This window comes from Rhea americana, unplaced genomic scaffold (assembly GCF_003343005.1).
Source record: "Rhea americana isolate MKP2758 unplaced genomic scaffold, rheAme1 scaffold_113, whole genome shotgun sequence".
Classification (NCBI taxonomy): domain Eukaryota; kingdom Metazoa; phylum Chordata; class Aves; order Rheiformes; family Rheidae; genus Rhea; species Rhea americana.
The window spans coordinates 2,270,858-2,296,142 of NW_028185184.1; the positions used below are offsets into that span (position 1 = coordinate 2,270,858).

Sequence of the window (25,285 nt, forward strand, 5' to 3'; positions counted from 1 at the left end):
CTGTTCTTTCATCTGTTCTTTTATTAGGTTATGTTTTTCTATTCATCTGTTCTAGCCTAGTTATTCTCTAATCATTCCTCACTCAGTATCTTCCGGGCTAAGCAACTTTGTCTATGAATTAYTGTCTCAGCAGCACTGATCTCTTAGCATTTCTAATAGCTGTCATCCTTCCTAGCTGGTCTTTTCAGCTTCTGTACTAGGGATGCCAATGCACACTTCATAATGATGTAACCTCCCTCTGGGTTTACATCTGATCTACAGGCTGGATAGCCGACAGTTAGCCTATCATCTCTACCTGTGGTTGTCTTTTTGTCTTTCTCTTCAGATAGCATTTATAGCTGCTATTAYGTGGCTTTTTCCCCATTTTTTTGTTGTTCGTTCCCTCATTAGTGCTGTTTCCACCTATTCCCAGCACTACATTCTCTTTTCTACCATAGCACTTTTAACATTTCCTTCTTGTTTTCTATTAACAAATTATATACACATATATAAAAAATATTCTTTTCTTTGCTAATTGTCTAATCAAAGCCTTTGCATCTTCTGACTTAGACTGATAGGTTTTGAAAAAGCATATTATTACATTTCATTTCCACATTTCTTACAAACACCTTCTGATTTCAGTATATAAACAACCACTGCCTCACTGCGGGAGAGGAGGGAGGAGATTAAGCCATTTAAAAAGACTTGGAAATATCCACTGCACTTGTCTCCAGCTTATTGTTTGCTGTGTTACAGTAGTAACAAGTAACCAAAGACCTTTCAATTTCCATGAATGCGTAGTCCTTTATTTTACTTCTCCACTAGTTCTGTTGCATCCAGCTGTGTATTTCAGGAGAAAATGTATGACTATTTCCCCAATTTTTCAACAGGAAGAGCAGAAAAATTCTGCTATTTCTATTTGTTACTTGTATAGATAATTTACTTTGAAGCATATTTGCTGATAGTTAAAAGCATGTAATTTATACGAGAGTAAGGAAGTACACATTTCAAATTCAGATCTACAGCAAATATTCTGTATGTTTTTCTACAGTTAATTATCATTAGTAATATCATAAATGCATTGTGAGGTTAAAGTCATTAATACTTGTATGATGTTTAAATATATTTTCAAGGAAAGCATTAAAAGGGCAAAGTGTATTAATTATTAAAAGGGCAAAGTATATTAGTTATTATTATCGTACCAGACTTTAGGGAGATGCAAACATTATGATTATGTTCAAATATGCATTCTGAGAACTACAGTAATCTGGCAGGTGAGAACTACAGTAACCTGGCAGATGACTTTATTTCCTAGTGTGTTAGTTAATTAGCTGGGCCTAACATCACTGTATAATTTTGATCATTCAATAATATTTTCAAGTATACAAGGATAAAATTATATTACTCTTATTAACAGTATATTCTCCAGTACATACCACTTTGGTTTTTCACCTTCTAAAGAATTCAGATACTTTTATATTCTGAAGGCCAAGGGTACTACTCTTAGCAACTTCATGAGAAGTAATCTGTGCACATGTAAAAGATGGTCTTTCTTACCTCTGTGGGAGAGTGAGGCCTGGTTCCTGGACCAAGTAGCATAGACTTGGCTGCATCCATTCTACATTTTGAAAATCATGGTCCATATGATCATCTTCAGGCTTTCTAGCCTAGGGTACTTACTTATTAGTTCATTCCAGATTTCAGATTGGAGCAACAAATAGTTTATAGTACTAAGGATCACTGGACTTTGGTTACTTCAGTGTATTGAAGGAAATCAAAAGGCAAACAGCTGGACAACTGATGTAACGATATACCTGTGTACATAGCTTACTATGTTTTGTTTCTATCTTTCTTTATTTTCCCTCCTTCTAGAGCTCCTACTTTGCTTTAGCTGTAGCCAACAGTTATTCCTGACTTACACTAGCTGAGAAGAGAGGATTTACAATTTGTTTTGGTTCAAATGATAGTTTGCCATCTTAAATACATTTTTTATTTAAATATAAAGCCACTCTAAAAGTCAGAAGACCTCCAATTATAATTTTTATTATTTTAACTATAGTTATCAAAAACTAGGTGTAAAAGAAAAAAAATTATGTGAGAGATTGCCTTGAATTTAAGGCTGTCACTCAAATCTTCTCAGGTGCCTTTAACCCCTGTCCTCAGGTTTTGAAGTGATGCTCAGTGGCTTCCAGCCAGAGCCCTACTTGCCACCTTCCATCATGCTCCCGCTTACCCATCCGTCTAGCGTTACCCAGGCAGCATCCAAGCCTTTCTCCAACCCCCTCGTTCTTCCCTCCTTTATCTGCCCAGTAACAGCTCGCAGGTTCACTTATATGCAATATGTAATTCCACAAATAAAACTGAAAATACAGAAATGAGAAGATTTTTCTTAGAGAATGGGAGGGGAGGGTTGAGGGAAACCTTATAATGGTGCAAACAGTGAATTTCTAACAGAAGTGCCATTCCCTCAGGTTAGCTAAGCTTGAAGTTATTTAAGAATGAAAATATTTTAAAGATGAAAAGTATATATAAAAAGTTTTATATAACACTAAAAGATGTGTAAATTCAGAAGACTAGTAGGGKTTTTTTTGAGTATTTTTCACTATATTTATTTAGTAAACAAAGAGGAGGCAAAGGACTTTACTCAGGTATCAGAAAAGCTTTTGGTATTGCTCCTGTAACGAGGATGGAGCTACAGATATTTGATAAAGAAGGCATGATAGAAGAGAAAGGGTTTTTTGAATTACATTAAAATAGCCTACCAGGTAAGAAATTGATACTTGCCAAAAAGTAACAATATAGGCAAGAGGTTAAGCAGCATTTAAATAATCATTCACTGTGTATTTTTACATAATAAGAATGGCCCAGAAAGCACTTTTTGTGCCAAAACAGGTAGGCAGGTAAAACAGAAACGGCATGGTTGCTAAACTCCAATGGATCTCCGTTAATTTTCTGGAGTGACCAGACTGTTGGAGACTGAGCCGGGAGAGCACAAGGCAACGAGACTGCAGCGCGGCGCACGACCTGCCGGTGCCAGTGCTCCGGCTTGCTGCTCCGTGCAGCCCCTGACGGGCTCCTCGGGGAACCACTGACGCCTTGGCGTGCGCAGGGGCATCACGTCTCTCCTCCTGTTACGGAAGACTTTAAAGGGGCCAGGATCAAACCCACAGCTTTCAGAAGTCGGGTGAATATGCAGCCTTGCTCACTGCAGCTAGGAAGAAGTATAAGTTGTTTTACTGATATAATTTATTGTATATTGTGCGCRTGCATGTGCTTGTGTGTATGTGCTTGCATGTGTTAAAACGGCTTGCACATACGTGCCTTTGGGCACTTGTAAGTGAGGAAACAGTAACTGCCAGAGACAGATGTTGTTGCACTGCAAACAAACAAAAAATTTTTTTGTTTGCTAATTTTAAAGCTGTTAAACGTTGTTTGGYTTTTCTTTAAAATTATGCTTCAAAGTAGATTCTGGATGATTATTTCATTGTTTTTAATATAAATAAAATAAGTTTGTAATGCTGTTGACTTCCTGTTAATAAATACRGCTAATTTGTGTATATAAAGGAAATGTGAAAAATCGAAAGAGTAGGAAATAACACAGTCATGTAATAAAGAGAACAYGAGTATCGCCTTTTGTGAGTTAGAAATGTGGACTTTTTGCCTCCAGCTGCTTAATGCATTGTGTTATAGTGACAGAGCATTGGGTACGGCCGCCAAAGAGAGCAACGGTAAGCTTTACTTAGAGAGTGTCCTGCCAGCCGCTTGCAAGTGTATTGAGGGGATAAGGAGTAAGAATGAGCGTATTTTGAACATTATATATTTAAGAAACAGCATTGTTATTCGAATGAAGCATTTGCCTGTTTTTTTTTTCTGATTGTTTTATTCTTTCTTCTTGTYATCACAGCACTTAGGTTACATTCCTTTTTTCTAATCTTTACACGTGCAACACTCCACCTTTCTGCTATTTAGGAGCAAGTATATGTATGTTTCTTGCACTGCAGTTTGCTACATATACAGACATCACAAACAAGAATTTCAGAAGCTATTTCAGAATCTCTCCAATAAGTCAAATTTATGTAGCAGTAATTCTCTCCAAACTTAAATGCATGCAATGAAAAGGTCTCCGTACTTTTTTAACAGAACATTTACCTTTAAATATAGATATCTACAGTTYAGTGTAGATAGAGGTATGAGGTGTTTGTGAATCATTTTTTAGGACAGCTGTATGCATATGATGACTTATTTTCTTATCCTCTGTGTTTCTCCCCTCCCCCCTGACTTACGTCTATATACCTAAAACCATATCTGTGCTATATGGAGCTACAACATGGGGGAGCCTTCTAGATAGGGATTTTTTTCCTCCTTCTTCTAATGGACAGAGAGAGGTGGATAGGACGCTGAAACTATTTTGATTCAAAACAAGTGGCAGTGACAGTGGTAAACATTAAGTGTTTTGAAGGACTCTAGTATTTTTTCACGAAAACTTAGAAATGCTCTTGAAAATTTCCTGGAGTCCAAGGAACCAATAGATTTCAAAGTGTATCATATTGACATCACNGAAAGTAGAAATTTATTATAATAAGAACAAATAAATCCTCTGAAAACAGGAAGGAATTAACTATTCAATGACCTATGTATGACCTATAAGGACAAGAATTCAGCTCAGCCATTGCTGTTTTTACCTTTAATAATTCGGTCTTAATCATACTTGTAGAATTAGGGAAGCCTAGAGTCAACCTATTTAGAATGAGATCATTGAAACAAGTAAGTTTATTTCTGAAGTTGACTATAAGCTGAGAAATATATTCGAAAAATCGAATCAACATTAGCTGAAATTTCCATTGAGGTCTGCTTGAATGGAAACTAGAGTTCTTGGGCCTTCTGCTGTCCTATGGMGCTAAGTTGACTTGTATACTTTAGGTACTTCTGTGGTGCAAGTTACAGCCACTGATGCCGATGACCCTTCATATGGAAACAGTGCCAGAGTCATTTACAGCATACTTCAAGGACAGCCATATTTCTCYGTGGAACCAGAAACAGGTTACAAAAATTGTCATTATTTCCATTTAACATAAACTGTAAGCTTTTTCTTTCATTTTTCATTTTATTTTAAAAATGTCTAGCTGAAATGAAATATTTCTTACTTTTTTCTAATAATTTATAATTTTTATAATGAATATATAAAAATAGATTAAAAAATAGATATTGCAGCTAACTCTGTGAAGTGTAAGTAACTTTACAGTGGTGCTATTAAAATAGCTGTGATGATAGCTTAAAGATCCAAGTAAGACTATTTCTGGTAAATAGAAGAGTTCATGTGCTAGAAAATGTGGCTATTTTTTTCTTAGTGGTGGTACTTGGACTAATAAAAGGTGTCCTTTCTACCCACAAACCTTGTCTTGTATAGATGTCTTGCATAGATGTCTTGCATCATTTTTAACATGAAATGTAAAATSGAAAGGGAGATTAGAGTTCCTTTTTTTTTTAAGAAACAAGTAGCCTGTACTGAAGACTATTTGCAAAGTTATAATCAGAAGTATGTACTTTAGAATTTTAAATGCATACATCAGAAATATATTTCACAGACTAATACAAACAAATACAGTAGTCTGTTACATGTTAAAGAGAGATGAATAACGGTTTTTGTTTTTATTTAAGGCATCATCAGGACTGCTTTGCCAAACATGAACAGAGAGAACAGGGAGCAGTACCAAGTAGTTATCCAGGCAAAGGACATGGGAGGCCAGATGGGTGGATTATCAGGGACCACCACCGTGAACATCACATTGACGGATGTCAACGACAATCCACCTCGATTCCCCCAAAGTAAGCTGCATTTAATAGTTGTCCTGCACTATAAGAGCTTCAGACTAAAGAGTTAAGCAATCACCATCTGGTTTAATTTAGAGTAAATCTAGATTATGGGGCACACATGAACAAAAGGCTTATGTGCTGATTTATTCACTATTATTAAAGTGGAAAATTAAATGTTACAGCATTCCTTTGTTAGGAAAACAGTTACATGATCAAATATAACTGCAGCAAACCTGGAATACTCTCCAGTATTATGGAAGGGGTGAAGGTGAAATCATAAGAGCATTAGAGCAATGTTTGTCTTTCTCCTTACCTATAGCTTAATTCCTACACACTCCCTCATTTGAAAATAAAACATATAGTAATTTTAGCTAGGYAGAAATGTTTGAATTGCAGTCTATGCTTAAACATTTAATTATGATGAACCTGGGAGAGAAATTACTTGAAGGAAATCAAGCAGATTCATACTTGTACGATCACTGTGCTATAAAATCTGATGAGTAGAAAACTTCCCAAAGTGAAGCAAATGGCGTTTAGCGTTGCTTCTTTTGATAGCTTCAATTTACCAAAGCCCCTTATATTGCTCTTAAACTTCTAATAGTACAGTTTTGAAGACTTTGTAGCCTCAAACAGGAAAAAATGGAACAGGAAACCATTTTTGGTCTCTRCATAATATGGAAGTTTTAAATTATGTGATACTGGATTTGTTAGAAGTTAAATATTTTAAATAATCTGAAGCCATAATAATCACAGGAGRGTTTGGTCATAATAAAAATTGGATTTGGATCATCCTTGCTACTCAGTTTGCCTTTAGTTTAACTCCATTGACTTCAGTARTTACGGATGGAAAGACTTCACGCACAAAATAAGAGAATCAGGTTTAAATGATTCTGATTTTGACAGGTCCTTTATGGCACAAATGGATTATACAATTTTACTCTACTTAATATTGTAGTTATTATATATGTATTTATCTAGGATGTTTATCACTGTGTGATTTCATATACACTCAAAACAGAAAAAAACACGAACAGTTGAGTATATGTATTTCCATACAGACTCTGTTCTGGAGAGAATTTATTGTTAATTTCTATGTCCTTTTTTATTTCCTCAACATTTTAATTAAATTTTTAGCTTGCATTTGTATATACAGGATTATGATACTAGTGCTGTGTAGTGAATAAGGCTGTCTTACTGCTCTCTAAAGTTGTCACAAACCGTTGAGAAAGACCATTCAAAGAAGTGTCACATTCAAAGATTTAGGTAATGCTAATTTAACAGTTGCATTTAGGAAGAGCATATAAGCATCAAATATAGGTGCTGAAACTTTTCATTTTATTCTTTTTTTTTCCTAAACAATTTGTTAAATTAACCTGAAAAGTGTTGGAATCGTCTTTCTAGATTGTGATTATGGAATCGTGCTTACATGAATTATCTGGCAGTCCAACATCATATTCATTTGATTGAGATAAAGATCTGAGGTAGCATCCCAGACATATCTGAGCATTTTCCCTRTTACATCAGTGTAACCCAGATTTGGCCTTTGTATTAAAGGARATTGTTGTATTGCTCTCAAGGATTCTTTTGTTTTCTTTACCTATTGCCTTGCTAGGTATGAATGAATATATGTTCCAGTGGAAATGAAATCTGAAACATTTATAAACCTGGCTTCARTTTTATCGGATATGTGATAGGTATTGACTTTCGAAAAATCCTTATATTTAATCTCAAAATGCAAATAGACATTATAATGATTCCTGATTTGAATAGAGCTCAATGAGGCTAATAGAATTCATACCAATTAAGTTAAATTATTCTTATTCTGTCCTATTAATAAATAATAGACTTGTAGTAGGTTCATGAGATGACCATACTCATATCAGATTTATAAATTGCCAGGAAAAATACTCATAGATCTCTCATATTTTTACATGACTTAGTAGCATATTAAAGAGAAACATTCCAACAAAATGTTTCATGACAAATTAAATCTTTCCCACAAGAAACTGATATTAGAATTGTAGAAAATTCAGCATACTGTATTTCATCACRTTTTCTGAAAAGAAGAGCCTCTGATGGCTTAGATTGTAGAGCAGGGGCTCTTCAGAATATTTTTCTCACCCTAAAGATCTCTTGAAAACCATAGTGRGATCAGCAGCTATTTTTCTGAGGAAATTTATGGTGAAATTTAGTAYGTAGTGAAGCTTTTGCACAGGAATACCACAGAAGACCTCAGATGTTGGATCTCTATTTCTAGTGTCCTATTTTCAAATGTTTTCAGAAGAAAGAAGACATTGACCTATGCTAAGTGGGAGAAACAATAYTTGTTTGCATTCCCTGGGCTCACATGGAATTCCCAAACCCATCCACACTGTAATTTAAACCCAGGTGACTGGAGTAGAGGTGTAGGAAGCAATGAAATTCTGAAATGATTAATATGCAAGAAACARTGGGTTTCAGCGTCAGAAATAAGCCTGAGTAGCTTAACATGCCTTGTCATTTTTGTATGATACGCTTAAGTAGTATTACCTGTTTTGAGGACAAAATTGTTCAGTGAGTCGCATATTTTAGAATACTATTTTCATTTTCTTGATATGGTTGATCAGYATATCCATTGTATTAGTGTTTTACAAACAGAGCTGTATAGAGCTCTGGTTTAGAACATGCTAATGCATTTTTGAAGTCAGAGTCTTATTTTTCAAAGTGGTTTAAGGATTTGGGAGCCTGAGTGTGGCTGAAACTCAGTGTATCTGTAAGTAACAACTGCCCAAGCCTTCAGTGAGACTATGGCCTATATTAATCTAAAGGTCAATATTTGTATAGAGTAAATGCATATTCAAGAATATAACTGTGTATAAGATTGCTCTTTAATTCTTTATGTCTGTCCAGAYACATGTATAGACTTTAATCTGCCAGCTGACTTCCACTCTCTTTAGTAGATGGAAAAGCTTTTCCCATCCTCATTCCTCCCATTTTTTATGGGACAGACAAATGCAAGAACATCACTCACTGGAGTAAATGCAAACAGTAAATGACTGTTTCTTGGTGAAGAATAAAAGAGTGAGCAAAAGCACAGAAGGGTTTTGCTAGGGTAATCCTGAGCTGGGGTAGTTTTTTGTTCTCATACAGTATCTAAAGCTCCACTACATATAATACATAGTGTCCCAAATGAATTATAGTCTACAGTGATAAAAATAATAAAAGGAAGTATCTTATATTAGGGTGGATATTTCTATAAAAGGATGGGTTAACCATAAAATAGTCCTTCAGATGATAAATTTCTGGTTATTTTCATTTTGTATTTCCCTTGCCTTATTAGTAATTCAAGATATGAGTTCTTAGCACTTTGTAGATTAAATTAATGAGCTAGGTCTTGCAGTGGGAGTCAAARTAGTGGCCACAAGGTATAGCTTGGGGATGTAGTTCTAAGCACTTGACAAAAAAATGCAGAGAATAGTTGACACACCATAAAACTAATTAGAACATATAAATATTAATTGCAAAGAAAAAAAAGAAAAAAGAAGTCTTTCATTATAGTCTTGCATAGTACTGAACAAACACTAAAGGGGAGCAGAGGGTATGTTTTCTTTTTTAACCATTAACAGATTAAAGAGAGATTATATAATAATKTAGCAAAATACACAGATTTAGGTACTAGAGAAAGGTATTGAAAATGTCAGAGCAAGTGCCAGATAAATCATTTGACTGAAATGCTAGAATGGAACTGTGGAAAAATAAATTTATATTAATAGAATATGGACTGAATATGGCCATAAAGTATGCATTCTGCTCCTGTGTGTCAGCTTCATATCAAAAGCTGCAAAAATATATTAATACTTAGTTTTAGTCTTTTTCCATTCAGCATTTAGTTACAATCTATAGGTGAATGTGTTCATTTTTTATTTTATTTTTTTAATTAGGTTGGCCAAGCTATAACATAATGAGATAGAAAAACAACTACTTCAAATTGAGAGCAAGTCTTACATTTCCCAATAACAGGATTTTTTTTAGTAGTACTGTATTAAGAGATACCAGTAATTCGCACAGGACTCACCTGGGTTTTCCTGAAGATCTGGTAAGATAACAAGGCTGCCAGGGGCCTTGCAGTGATTCCTTGTCACTGCTCTCTCCCAGTGACTCTTTATGATCACTCATAGTAGCTAACTCCCAGCGGCTTTATGTACTTTTCTGTGTTTCTAATTTGTACTCAGGAATTTATGTACTACCTTTCGGGTAGTCTGTTGAGTTTTTTCTCCTATTGTGGTTGTCGGCCTCTTTATCACTTCCAGTTTTGTGTTACTGTTAATTGAATTAGCTTTCTAATCCACTTTGGGTTAGCTTAGAAAGCGTCTAAGTAAAAGGGCAAATCTTGGAGGACTTAACTAAGGCCGGAAAATGAAATGTTTTTCAGAACAGTTAATATGCAGCTTGAATGACTTAACTTTCATCTTTGGGATGACAGCTGCATCTGTACTCATTTTTAAATATATTTTTTAATAATCCTTCCTAGTACATTGTGTCCCCCATGTTTTTCCTACTCTTAACTCCTGACAGATAAGATCAGAAATCTCTATCTTTATTTACTTTTTTTAATTGTATGGCTAGTTTATAGAATACTAAAATGTGTACTAAGATATTTATTTCAATTAATCGCAGTATTTCTAAATGATGACAGTTTTTATCCTGTGTTTTGTATCAGTTGTGTGACACTGCAATACAGGGATGTAACTGAACCATAGAAAGCAGCACAAAACAAAAATGAAAATATTTGTGGGTCTTATTTAAACATGAATTAACTGCTTTAATAGACACAGATGCACTCTGTTTGTGGATTTTCAAAAACAATTCTCTGCATCAAGGTCAAATTTATTTAATATAGTATCTTATTATTTAATCTTGAATGTTGAGATTTCAAACTGCTGCTTAGAGTTTGCCAGAGAAGTCGGAGGGGACATTCTTTGGTATTGCTTCCATGTGTAAAGTTTATCCAGAATAATTCTAAGTAGACATTAATGAAATAAAAACCACTAATAAGGAGAGCGAAGCCTGAAGAGATCACAGAAAAATCTTTCCTGGTGATATTTCAGGAATTATATAGGCAAGAATATTATAGACGTATGTAATGCTTCTTTGGGGTAGGAGAGCAGACTGTATATTTTCTAGAGCTCATTTTCAACTCCAGTTTTCTACAATTCTGTTTTCACTCTTGTACCCAAACTTTTCCCATGGTATAATTCTCTGTGTTGTACTGTGCTTATTCTCTCAGTACTAAAAGCGAGTTCTTTAGAATTAAATATAAATACAAAAATACATCAGCAGCTACAGCATAGCCCGCACTACAATGTTACTTACTGAGTGTATAATGGACTGTGCAGCTCTTGACTGGCTCTTTGTCTTGCTGACAGATACGATCCATCTCCGCATTCCCGAATCCTCCCCGGTTGGGACTGCCATCGGCAGCGTCAAGGCCACAGATGCAGACACTGGGAAAAATGCAGAAGTAGAATACAGAATTATAGATGGTGACGGGACAGATATGTTTGATATTGTGACACAGAAGGACACACAGGAAGGCATCATAACTGTGCGAAAGGTGTCTATTAATAACATTCACTGAAATGATTTTGGTGTCAGTGTTATGCCACAAGTGTTCATTGGGAAAAGAAAATGTTTAGATCGTGTATTGGTAATTGTAAATGCTTAACACTTGCAAGTGCTCCACATCTGTGAGTGAAAACGGTATTATTTCCTAGTAATTGGAACGGAAAATAACAGCTGGTAGAGATATCTTTGTGAGACAGGTGTGGGCTTAAAGTATTATTGCCGGTAAAATATGCAAAAATGAACCATCCCCAAGATGTTAGTTGTAATTATCTCCATGATTTCGAATGCATATCTATTTAGTATTCCTGTAACCTGTTTTCCTCAGTGCGAGTGATGCATGGTTCAGTCACTACTGAGAGATGTAGGTTTTCCTTATTTGGGTGGTTCTCAGAACATCAGCTTTGGTGACCAAATACACCAAGATGCAAATACACTTCTAGAAGCTAAGTCTCAAGGTATATTGTTTTGTTCCTGTTTCCAGCAGGTCAGCTGGTTARTGTGAGCAGTCGATAGTCCACAGTGCTCTCTCTGTTTCAGACCTAGTTTACTTCTGCTCTCTCTCACATATGTCTTGGAGGACTTTCAGAGATGTAAGATCTCACAGCATGAGAAATGCACTTCTCCTCCTCCTAGAGAAATGCCTTTCCGGAAGTCCTTTTTAACCCAAAGCATCACCTGTAGCAGCCTGTACGAAAAGTCACTTAAAGCATAGAATAATTTAAACATTACTATACAAATACATCTCTCTCCAGCAATTCTTAATATCCTTGGTAATGGTAACCAAGGTAAGCATAACTTTGACAAATATATGCAAGTGAGTTCCTTTTTCATCTCTGTATTATTCTACAGTTATAGTCAGATCTGAGTTTGTCTGGAAAGGAAAGAAAACTCCAAGTTCAGAGACTGGGTATTTTAYGTTTCCTAAAAGTTTGCAGAGAAGTGGCTTCTCCTGTGCAATTCCTTTCTTCATTGCCTTGTATTTTCTAGACAGACTCCTATTATATTATATCAATAGAGTTTTAAAGAAAACCAGCCTGATAACTGTATAAAGCATAAAGGAATTCATAAGTAACACAGCAACTCCAAAGATATCACCAATAAATGCTAACAAAAAGACTTTTCTCACTGTATCATTAATAATCTGTAACATTTTGAAATTTTAAGGATATATTCTCATATTGATGAATAAGTAGCTTATCATTCACATAGCACAGACAACAATGTTAACCAGTAAGGAAGAAGCTACCGTGCTCTATTTGGTCACGCATAAAAATGTTCACTATGTATTTATTGTTTAGTCAGCATGATTGTGACTGCTATTCTCAGTAGTGAATAAGTACACAGCAGCTTGTGTTCCTTTACTATGCCTTCAATTACTAAAGCTTGAGTCCCAAAAGAACTTAAAAGCTTTTCTATACAAGTTTTCACAGATAAATAATTGCTTAAGTGAGTTTACTATTGCTTTGATACAGATTGATACACTTGGACAACAGTTTTATTCATTATTGGTGATATCTTAAAGTACCTGTATAATGCACATATTTTATAGCTATGTTCTGCAATATAGGTTGAAGAGATGTCCAGCGAACATACTAGTAGTGGGTTAAGTACATCTGTGTGGTGCACCTTTTGGCAAATTAAGCCTGATAATTAGAAAAAAAGTAGGACTAACATCCCTGCTTTACTTTACAGCAGCCAGCATCATTTAACAGCAATTTGCTGCACTTTTTAGACACATCAGTAGTCGCAGATCTAGCTGAGAAAGTTGCATTCCCTGGGTATATTCAAGAAAATTCTCCCTTCTGCTCTATTTGTTATAAAAAGTTTGGGGCAGGAGGGTGATAAGCATTCTTTGTCTGGACTGCGTCTTTTTTGCTCTTAGTATCTTAATTTCTAAGCTGTCATTTTGGCATCTTCCATGAATATTGGTTTGTATTTAAAAGAAGTGTGTGTGGGGGGGAAACCATGTGTTCTATCACCCATTTGGATGAATAAAAAACACTAGTTTGATATCTCCCTGTGATTTTGGGGGAGCTAATGAAGTCTTCTCTGTGTCAGAAAAGTAAATTCTCAGCTTGATGATTTTCTCAGTATCATTAATTAGCTAATACTTTTCATGTATGACAGTTGGAAAAATTTGAAGGAATAGAGTTTCTTTTCTACTCAAAATGGATTCTAATTACAATGCTGAACCTTTCCTGCTTCCATTTTAAATAAGAACTGCTGACAAAAATGTCAAATCTATTTTACAAAAAATTCTCTGATGTTAGATTCAGGAAATGCAATGAAAACGAGCAAGATTAAGCTCTTAAGTTTCCTCTAAAACTACAGTATTCCAACCTCTTCATACGCACCCCTAAAAAGAATTACTGTTGACATTTAAGGCCAACTAAATTTGACTGACAACAAGAAACTCTAGCAGTCTTGAGTACCCAATGGTTTATGATATTTCCTGAGAAATATTAGAATTGTGAACCTTTTACTGCAATTCCAGTATTTCAAGTCTGTATTTTGAATTTTCCAAATGCCCATATAATTGTCTCCATCCTCATTTTGGTGAAACAGCAGCAAAATTTGCCAGTTTACCAAATCTTTTGTGTTTCATACTACATTAATTCAATTAATAATTGGGAACAAAGACACTCTTTGAAGACAGTGAAACTTTCTTACTAGAGGAAGTAGTCCCTATTCTGCAGAAAATTTGAACTGTATKAGGGTGTCCCCAACCTAGGAGAAGATTTGGCAAGGTTCTGAGTCCACCTCAGTTATATAGATAGGTCAACCTCTGTTAATACGCAGCATAATTATTTTAATAAAGTTTAGCATCATCTTTCTTTTTAGCCACTGGACTATGAAACGAGAAGACTTTACACATTGAAAGTAGAAGCTGAGAATACCCATGTGGATCCACGATTCTATTATCTTGGGCCTTTTAAAGATACAACTATTGTGAAAATATCTGTAGAAGATGTAGATGAACCTCCTGTCTTCAGCAGATCATCTTACCTTTTTGAGGTGCATGAAGATATTGAGTTGGGGACAATAATAGGAACAGTAATGGCACGAGATCCTGATTCGGCTTCGAGTCCTATAAGGTAACATACAATTTTCTGTATAAACATAATTTGCTAAAAAAAAATCATGAAAAAATACTAACAACCTGAATTTTCATGGTGCACAGCAAAAAAAAAAAAAAAAAAAAACAAAAAACAAAAAAAAAAACCACAGTAGTTCTTTTTCTCATATTTACTGATGTGCTAGAGATAGACAGCTGAGAACAATCCTGCCTGTAAGTCTCTGAACATCTCGGAGAACATTTGTTCACTCAACTGGAGATAAACAAGAAATGTTTTTTATCACTTCAAATCTCAGGAAAAAAACTCAGAAGTTGCATATTGATTTAAAGTAGACTTTTCAGAACTACACTTTGCTTCAGACTGTGAAAAAAACATTGACCTAGTCTATCAGCTGTGAAAGACAGAGCATCTTCTAATGTTTCCTCTGGTCAATTCTGAAAAATATGAAATACTAYGGGCTCTTAATCTGTGATTGATTCCTGCTGCTTGGTAGGCTTGCTGGTGTAGTTACTGCACAGCATAAAACTATGTATGTCATGCACCCTAACAAATTAGCAATTCACAAGTTGTTAATATTTTTAAAAATATTTTGTATGGATACTACTTGATATGACAGGCTAGATCACATCTAGTTGAATGAAGTAAATTGGTTTGTTTTTTCTTTCTTTTGCTACAATGCATAAGCTTTAAAAACAGGTAAGACAAAGCTGTTCAAATTGGGTATGTCTCATCTGTAATACCCAGCAAAGTGTAAAAAAAAATACATTTTATTCAAAGATCTTTATTTACTGACTCTGAAGTCAGTTGCCACATGCTTCTTCATGAGGCCTGCATGGTAAAACTGCATTTGGAACTGAAACTGAATTTCTTTTTCTGTTATGGTGATTTGTGTGTATGGAAAAGCTAGCASATGAAAACACCAAGCCTCTAAAACTTAAGAATGCATAAATAACTTAGCACTACATCTTTATCCACTCTAATTGCATGAGACAAGTGACAATTTTAGCAGTTATGTTTTCTTAATCGTGACTGAAAAAGAACAAAGTTGGTGCTTTTGCTCGTGTTATTTCTGACACAACTTGATGAGTGGAAGGGCTGCAGCAGAATCAGGTATTTCCCTGATTAATATTATTTATACAGAATAACAACCTAAAGATGATTTTGTTCTATGTCCTATTAACGTCACAGAAAATGATTTAGAAGATGCAGGTGAGGCAAACTGAKAGTAATAAGGACTAAGAAATCTCTTAAAAAAAGAAAGAAAAGAAAAGAAAGGGAACATTAATCCTAGATTTARTTTGAAAAAAAATCCAAGATAAAAGTGGCAATATTCTTTATATATCAGTCGTTCATCTAGCTTTCTATTTAATATCTATTTGAGAACAAGAACTTTAAAACAATTTGCAGAATACAGATCAAATTAATCGCTCCAGTATTTGCTCTGTCCTTCAACTTCCAAAGCAGCCTTATGTATTAATTCAAAGAGTAGCTATCTACAGTATTTTTTTTATACCATTTACTTCTTACAACTTCATAGTCAATTACAAAGTAATATGTGTTTGCCCTGGAAGTGAACAGCTAACATTTAGACTAAAGAAGGTTGTATTATTTTGAAATTAAGGCGGTTTGAATAATATTTTGACATTCCTATTTAAAAAACAAATSACAGCTTCAGGCTACAAAATTGATTCAGTTAACTTTTTTCTTGTTAGGTGTTTCTTTTAAAATATTAATTTCTGTTTGTTAAAATTATAGGTAGGTAAGTTAACCATCATGTAAACTGAATGAACAGCAGCTTCCTGCTGCACTGATATWTAATGCCAGTCAATAAATATGGGCATACTTTCTGAAACAGATAATTTCAGTAGTATTTGCAGGCCCATTAGCATTAATGCAATGATGTAAAAATATATGGCTGTCTAACACAAYCATRATCAAATATCAAATGATACAGGATTTTAAATGAGGCAAWATGGAACAGATCTTCTTAGCTAGAGAAGTGATCATCGCCTATTAAAAAATTTTGGTTAGAGTACTGTCAGAAGAGTACTGTCCTTTCCCTCATGAAAAGTTCTTCCATGCATGAAGTAAAATCAATTGTTTAACATTCAGTCTTAATTATACTCTCAAAATAGCAGATTTCTGTTGTATTCTAACTGGGTTTTGTAGCCAGCTGGTCAAGAAAAATAATTTGAACTAATCTTTCATGCAGTTTAAGAAGTTTTATTTTGGCTGTTCTGTTTTCCATGTGTTTCATTTTTATATTCAGTTTGGTGTGGACTTGACTTTTATATGCATTTATTTTCATTTATTTTCTTGTGAGTAGTAGAATGAGCAAACAAAAAAAAAAACTATTTTCATATTACAGTATTTTCCATTTGGCTCAATCTGGTTACGTATTGTAAGTAAAAACAGTTATACTAGAGGAAACGCTTAGGTCACTCGTAAACGCTCAGTAAAACTGTTGAATAATTGTTTCCACCACACTGTATCAGTGTACTAGTAGATTTTTTTWAAAAAATTGTCCCAGTTATGCCAGAATTAGACAAATGTACCTCACAAAATCCTACATTTAATAATTCCACATCAAAGGTTCAATCCTCGCTTTGAAGGCAGTATTGAATATTAGAAAAAATGGAGGAAAGAGCAGTTTGTTGATGATAATGTGACATTCTGCCATATGACGTTAGTAGAAGTTCTGCCTGAAGAAGCAAAGCATCTGTAGAAGAAACACATAAGGTCCTATAACATCAGCAGGTGCATGAAATTGAAGAGTTTTGCAAGTGAACTTGTTTTTATAAGGATTTGTTTTAATTTGATCGCTCATAAATTAACATATCCTAGAGTGTAGCAGCTTGGCTTATAAACCAGTATGTTTTGAAAAGCTCAGAGTAAGCTGTCAGCTTCCATCTGAAGGAACAGTGACATCAAAGAGAATTTTCCTTTCAGGATTAAAACAATTCTTTAATTATTATATTGAAATTCTGATTTATTTTTTATAATTCTCATTTATGTCTGTAAAAGTTCAGATGATCATATATTACATTATTATAACATATTTAAGAAATTCCTGCAATTATTATTCCTCATTCTATAGAGCTAATTTTGAGAAATTWTTTAAGCGTGTACATGCATTTTCAATTTTAGAAACAATCATTAAAATACTGATGAATGACCRTGACAAAAATGTAAGTGCTAAATTTGCAGAAACTATTTGTTTTATCAGAAGTAGCGTTTATATAATGTAACATATAGAACATGAAAGATTATTCATGTGTTGTGAAATGTATGCTTTCTTCCATTGTCTGTCAATCTGACAATAATTTTCCTTTCTTCATCATATTTAGATTTTCTCTGGATCGTCACACTGACCTTGACAGGATATTTAACATTCATTCTGGAAACGGATCCATCTATACATCCAAACCACTTGACCGTGAGATATCACAGTGGCACAATCTTAGTGTTATAGCAGCTGAGATCAGTAAGCCAATTTGCTCTCGTTTTTCTTTCAATTTTCCTTAACCTGTTGTATTTGAGACTCARGAAAATCCTCCCTTGCACCTCCATCCTCCCATTCTATTATATATTTTGTGAAACGAAAATGGGGAGTAGCTRTCTCCACGTTGGTTTTCCTCATTACATGTTCCCTCACACACTCTCACCAACAGCATTTAATGTCCAAGTGATTTCTGAAATGTTACCTAGTTAATTAATAAAATTGCTTTAATTCTGATTAATTAGGGCACAATGTTGTTTTCTTCCTTTCCTTTGAGTRTAATGATATAATTTGTTGTTATGTAGTAGTAGAGTTCAGGAGTATAATCTATGTTTTTGTCTTTATTGCTTTCTTTATTTCCTTAGAAATAATTTCATTATCTCTTTTTACAGTATCTATACCTACAGTTCTTGGAATTGAAATATCTTACAAGTTAATAACTTGTACTTCTTCCCTAAGGCTTTAGTATTTCTTGGACTAGTCAAATCAGCTCTGTGTAGATATTTTCGTGTTAAAAGTACAAAGAAGAAAGCTGAGATCTTCTTCACTACATTATTAACATTAATCCCTCTGGTAGAAAATATTCTAAACAAAACTGCTGKTTTTTTAAGGGAAAAAAGTCTGATTTTTGAGATCAGCTAGTGAGGGTCACTTGTTTTCAAAGCTTCTGTTGGTTTAGGGTAAATCCTACATCAGTCAAAAAAACTCACAAAAATTTCTGATCAGCAGCGTAGCATGGCTGGCAAGAACTACGTGGCAGAAACCACCACGTCCAGCCAGTTAACAACTCCCATTTCTGCAGTCCAGGGCCTGGGTGTCTTCTGTATTAGAGGCCAAATGGTGTTTGTATCACTCATTGATAGCTATACATTTTTTTTTTTTTTTTTTTGATGCATATTCCTGGGCCTACAGTTTTTAGCACTCAGTAGCACTGTTCACTATTGTAAGAATCCTTTTCAGAATATTTATATAGTGAAGGAACTTAGTAACCTTTTAAACTTAAATCATAGTATTAAACTTACTTATTTCCTTATCAGGATACTCTGAGACAATTTACATTTTGGAACTAATTGGAGTAGTTCTCCAAAGAGGTATGTTAGTTTTGGAGAAGGGAAGGGGAAGATTAACTTCAAGTTCAATTAAGGCAATTTAAACAGTAAAACTGTGATTCTACTCAATTATGTACCAGACTGATACTGGGGTATTTTATTGGCTTCACTGGAATTTCCTCCGATTCATTAAGGCACAGGAGAGGAAAACYAGACTGGAAAAATTTTCAGAACGTGTATACACCAAGTCAATAATGTCTCTTCTGGGTAAAGCAAATCTGATCACAAATCATTTTAAAATTAAAAATCCAAATCTTACAGCAGAATGATACTCCAGAGCTCACCAAATAATCAAACTTGTCATTATACTAATGGACATATTTTTCATATATTACATTTGCATAGATCATTAACAATTGCAGCTCCTGTTTTCATGTAAAAGACTTAATTGCTCACTAGATACCAATATATTAATTTATTTTTGACTCTAAGTAAAACCTCTCCTTCGTTTCCAGGAGGCCTGATTCTCACTGACTACCAGTTTTCACGCTAAATTTTTTGACCAGTTTCATAGCTAATCTTGAATAGCTGTTGCTGGTTAAGTTTGAAGAAAAGAGAATACTTTAAAATGGGAAAACAAACTTGCTCTGTTTTGTCTTTTCTGTCATCAGACAAYCCCAAAGATACTACTCGTGTTCCCGTCTACGTGAGAATTTTGGATGTTAATGACAATGCCCCACAGTTTGCTGTATTTTACGATACCTTTGTGTGTGAAAATGCAAGAGCTGGACAGGTATGCCCTTGTTAAACACCTTCTACTATCCACTTTTGCTATGGCACTCATAGGTCATTCTTGCGCGTGGCTTGGGAGAAGTTATGTGTGTCTGAAACATCTTACGAAAGCAACACTGGTTCTGCAGATTCAGCTAGCGTGAAATATCAGTATTTTAGGACAGTTCCAGTGTGTGAATTACTTTACCTAACCCTACGCTATTGTTAAATCCCATCTATTTATGTCCAAGAGGTATGGTCTTAATTAGTTCTGCTGGTAGATTCACTGAGAAAGCATAATGTTATAAATAACTATGTAAAAGTTTGAATTATATTTTTCAAGAAGTCTTAATGGCAGAACTCAGCTTTATCTTCAATCCATGCTGATGGTGATTATAGATATCTACAACCGTGTCATCTGTTTTTATGCAGTTGTTAGATTTGTCTTTGAGTATTCCACCAAAAACTTTAGAAAAGAAAATATAAAACATACATTTATGAACTGGTAACATATTATATTGTTTTGCCTCTTACAGGCTACAGAAAGTATACTTCTCTTTAAGAGAAATGACTGCATTGCTTAACATACCTAATTCCTAACAGGCAGCTGATTAYTAGAACTGTTAAAAACCTGTTGGCCTATTACGGTACTAGAGCACCTTCAGCCAATAATAAATCTTTTAAAATAGTAGTAGTTGTACCTCAGTGCTAGGATCTCAGCATCTTTGAACGGAACATGGGAGAAGTGCCGGCGTATCTGAACTGGCTGTGTACGGCAAGTATCACATTCAGGCTGCACTACAAGTTTCACTTTCAGGTTGCCCTTCTTTCTAAAGTGGCATCATTTAGAGACTATAACAAAGGACTTGGAACCCAAATTCAGAATGTATAAAATATTAAAAGATTAAACAAACAACTATATTTTTTTGCTACTAGAGTTATAAGTAAGTCAAGCTATTGAGTAAGTAGAAATCACTGGCTAAACATCCAGAATTTCTGGCACTTCTGTCTTCTTTGAATTCTAAAATCATATCATAATCACTTTAAAGATAAGATACGGATTGAGCATTGGGAAGATAGAAAATTGTGGTTTTTCCTCTTCCATTTTCTCTAGAAACTCTGTGTGAAAAAAATAAAATGCATTAATCCACAAATTTTACTCAGTGTGAGATTTTGAAATCAGAGTTTGTTCAGGTTTACTAATTTTAGAGGATATTGTCAATGCTTTTTTATTATGGAGTTCTGTTTTCATTAAAATCATATTTTGAGAAACTTTTYTTCTTTGCTAAATCTGGAATATTCAAGTTCGTCTAATTTAAAAATAATGTAGAAGTTAGTTATTTCTGTATTTTATACTGAATTTCTGCTTCATTTCAGAAGAAGCAGTCTTACACAAAAAATTGTAAACCCCCCCCCACGCTAATTGTTAGAAAGCCAAATAAATATTCATATCTGTACATGTTTGTCTGAACTGTTAAAAGCTTGACAGTGTACGTCCCCACTTATTGGAATAAAATGTGAAATTTACTATAAGGGCTTTAATTATAAATCCCTTTAAAAAAAATGTGAGTTGCAAATGATTGTTTAAAGAAATTGGTCCATAGGAAAAGAAAAAGGGAAAACAATGCAAGCTAACAGGAAAAATCTATATAAATGTAATTATATTCTTCTTGCTTACTGGTAGATTATTATTAAGACTAATTATTTTGGATTTCAGTTGTTTCCTGAGGGATTRAACCTAATCAATCCATACTGAACATGGTTCTCTAATTTGTGCTACATTTATACTATTTTTCTTTCCTTTCTGTTTTTCATGATTACGTTTGATCCACAATCAAATTTAAATCTCCCGTTAGATCACTAAAACTGTTATGGCACTTTACCAGTTACAAACTCTGTGGTATCCATTTAAATAATCCTTATCTCATCTCCTACTGAGAAACATTTTCAATGACAGGCTGGAATATGATAGCCTTCTAGTTTCTTTTTTTCCTCTGATATATACACCCAATCACATAATTCACATATACACACACACACACACACACGTGTGTGTGTGTGTGTGTGTGTGTGTGTGTGTGTGTATCTCCATATACCACAGGATGTGGTATGTTGTGCAATAATGTGGTAATTACTGTTGATCCAAGATCATATAAGGAGGTCCCAAGCTATAGGAAGATCCTGGTCCAGCGAGCTCACACTGCAAACACGCATTTAGGCACTTGTAGCAGAATACTACTTGGATAGCTGCTGCTTTTCTAACAACTCAAAAAACAAGGCAATCTTGGGGTGATGGCCCACGGGGCTGTGGGCAGAGAAGAAAAGACATAGAAGAGAAAAAGAAAAAAAAAAGTACGGTAATTTTAATAAATATAACTATAAATTCCTGTACCTTTAAAAATCTCAAAAGTAATTTATTCAGTTTTTTTCTTTTTTCTTAATCTTAATTCACCAAAGATTACATAAACATGTCAGTTTTTTTCACCAGTTCTTTTCATTTTGTGCCTCTTCATATCAACTATTTGACCAAATAAAACCCTGTGTTTTATCAGGGATTTCTTTTCCCCCATGATAACCTTGGTTAATATTGGCTTTTGGTATCTTTAAATGGCCAACAATTTCCTCATTACAGTCAGCTGAAGTCTTTCACATTACTATTATTTTTATTAAAAATACATTTATTTAAAATCTAAATTCATTGCTGTTGTTCTTTTTAGCAGTTTAATTTTCTGTCATTTTTATAGAGATATTTATAGGACTTCTTAATATCCTCTGATCCCTTAATTGCTGTTTTATTTTTGTTTTTTATATCCATCTATCTCCTTCATTTCTTTACTACAGTTTGTGGTCAAATTACTTGATTTTTTTTTCTTTTTCTTTCTCCTCTCTTCTGATTTATTCTTTCTTTAGTTCCTTCAGTATATGTCCTTATATTTTATATCTTCCTGTGGGTTTTTTTTTTAGTAATATTAGAATTTTCTTCTTGCATTTTTTTCCAAATTTTACTTCGAATGATTTCTGGGTAAAGATATTTTTTTTTCAGTGCAAATCAATATGGAATTTCCACATACTTTTTCTGAATAACATGTTATATTTTCTGTTCTTTACATATATAAATTTATCTAGTTTTAAATTCTATTGTGTCTTATAAAAAAATGACCATTTATTTAAGCAGTGGTAATACTGATGCTCTAAAGAGGATTTAACAAAAATGGAGGAGAATTGTTTTAGAATAGGTAGCCTACAAAGCAAATTTGTTCCAGTCACTTATTAATTTTTAGTGGCTAACAACTCTTTTTTTCTACCATTACATTCCTGACTGTTTTGAGACTGAGTAATATCCCTGGCATCCCTGCAGCCATCACTACTTTGTACCATTGCTTGCAAGTTAGAAACTATACACTGTGGGTAAAATAGGGGTATCTCCTGATTGATAATTATAAGGGAAAAATAATACTGAGACTATATGAAGAGTAGGCTGTTTGACATCAATACAGTTACTAATGACATCAAGGAATAGTATGAAAAAATGTAAGATGATGCTTTCATTTTCTTTGGTTTTGTTAAACATAAACCAAAAAAAAAGAAAGCAGATTTTCACCCTTCCTCCCTCTCCTCCCCACAGGAGTCAAACAGTATAAAGAGGGAATAAACAGTCACTTACATATTTGGGCATTTCCTGAAGCAGGGGCTAGTAAGCAGGTCTGGACCTCATCACAGCTCCAATATTAACTAACTTTGTGTGGCTGTTGCGTATGTTGCATAAACACCCGTGTAAATTGTCACATATAAACTCCTTACATGATAATACTATTTTGTGTCAGTAGATTGTATAATTATCAGTATAGCTGCAGTATCTATAAAGGCTATAAGTCATCATTTATTGAAAATTCCAAGAAATAGAAGACCCTCTTCTATTTTTGGAGCAATATTCATAACATTTAAACTTCTTCAAGTATATTAAATACCTACTTTTTGCTATTCTATCACTCACCTTCTTAAATTCTGGTATGTTATATCAGTTTCTTGGGAGAAGGCATTAGAACTTGATTAGATTTACTTTCTCCTTCAAAACATGCCTTATTACTAAACAGAATTTTCAAATGAGACATGAGTACAGATTTGTTGTAGAGGGACTGCTGCTTGTTTAATTATATTTTAAAAATAGTAGTGCAAAACAGTATAGATAAATTTAAGAAACTGATGATTAAAACTTTAATGATTTAATATTGTTCAGTTCTACTGTGAAATTAATAACAGAAGTGAACCTCAGCAATAACAGATATTTTTTTAAGATGCACTAGCTACCTTTACAATGGAACAGTGGTCAGTAATTGTCCTAAAAAAAAAAAGCAGAGCTAACTCTACCATTTCATTTCTTCTCAAATGTAGATTTGTATTTAGAAGTCACTGACAGAGAGAAAAGGCTGCTGAGAGACAAATGTACATGTTGGCTACAAATAAACAAACAGTTTTACCCAGCAAGTAATTTTTCTTTCTTCAACTGGTAAGAGACTCCGAAACCTCTAGGCAGTAACTGATGGCAGGGTAACTACTTAGAGTCAGGCAAAACAATGACTGAAAACTATTATACTGAAGACTTTATCAGTCCTTAAACCTTCAAGAATGAAGCAAGGCTTGGTAAACACATAGTATTCCAAGTGTGCCTGCCTAGCAGCTTGCTCAGAATAGAAATCTTGTGCAATACAGGCTAAGTAACAACATAACTAGTTACTTATACTCTTAACTACTGCCATCAGTCTGTACCCGCAAACGACTGGATAATAAGTGAATTAAAGTTTGTGTTCCTCTCAGCCCATTTCCCCATCCTGCTGCGGTATAGCTGAATGGTGTCTGGTCTATCATCAGCCACTCCTTCTGGTCAAACTTGCCAAGAGTTCACTGCCACACTGGCCAGGTCATTAATGAAGCTGTACAGTACTGGCTGCACTATCAACCCCTGGGGCACACCACTGGTGACTGGCCTCCAGCTGGACTTGATGCAACTGATCACAACCCTTTAGGTCCAGCAGTTCAGTCAAGTTTCAGTCCACCTTACTGGCCACTTACTTACCTACTCTGTACTTCAACCACTGGTTGTTGTGGGAGAGTGTGTCAAATGCCTTACTGAAGCTGAGACAGACAACATCCAGGGCTCTCCCCTTATCCCACCAAGCCAGCCATCTCATTGTGAAATGCTGTCAGGTTGGTTAAGCACAATATCCCCTATGTAAATCCATGCTGACTACTCCTCAATCACCTGCTTGTCCTTGGTGTGTCTGGAAATAGTATCAAAGATTCCTTGCTCCATCACCTTCCCAAGGATCAAGGAGAGGCTGACAGGCCTGTAGTTATCCAAATATTCCTTCTTGCCCTTCTTGAATACAGAAGTGATGTTCGGTTTCTTCCATGCCTCAGGAACCTCTCCTAATCCCTAAGGCCCTAAAATGATAGAGAATGGGCTCATAATAACATCAACCAGCTCCCCTAGC

The 25,285-nt window shown here is 34.6% G+C and overlaps 1 protein-coding gene across 1 annotated transcript in view; it reads left to right on the forward strand.

Moving 5' to 3' along the window:
- Nucleotides 1-25,285, forward strand: part of LOC146600860 (cadherin-10) — a 62,024-nt gene that overhangs the window by 27,377 nt on the left and 9,362 nt on the right. The window contains exons 3-8 of the mRNA XM_085316589.1: nt 4,900-5,019; nt 5,638-5,805; nt 11,199-11,386; nt 14,239-14,492; nt 17,822-17,958; nt 19,694-19,815. Coding sequence (XP_085172715.1) covers nt 4,900-5,019; nt 5,638-5,805; nt 11,199-11,386; nt 14,239-14,492; nt 17,822-17,958; nt 19,694-19,815 — 989 coding nt within the window. The remainder of the gene's footprint in view (nt 1-4,899; nt 5,020-5,637; nt 5,806-11,198; nt 11,387-14,238; nt 14,493-17,821; nt 17,959-19,693; nt 19,816-25,285) is intronic.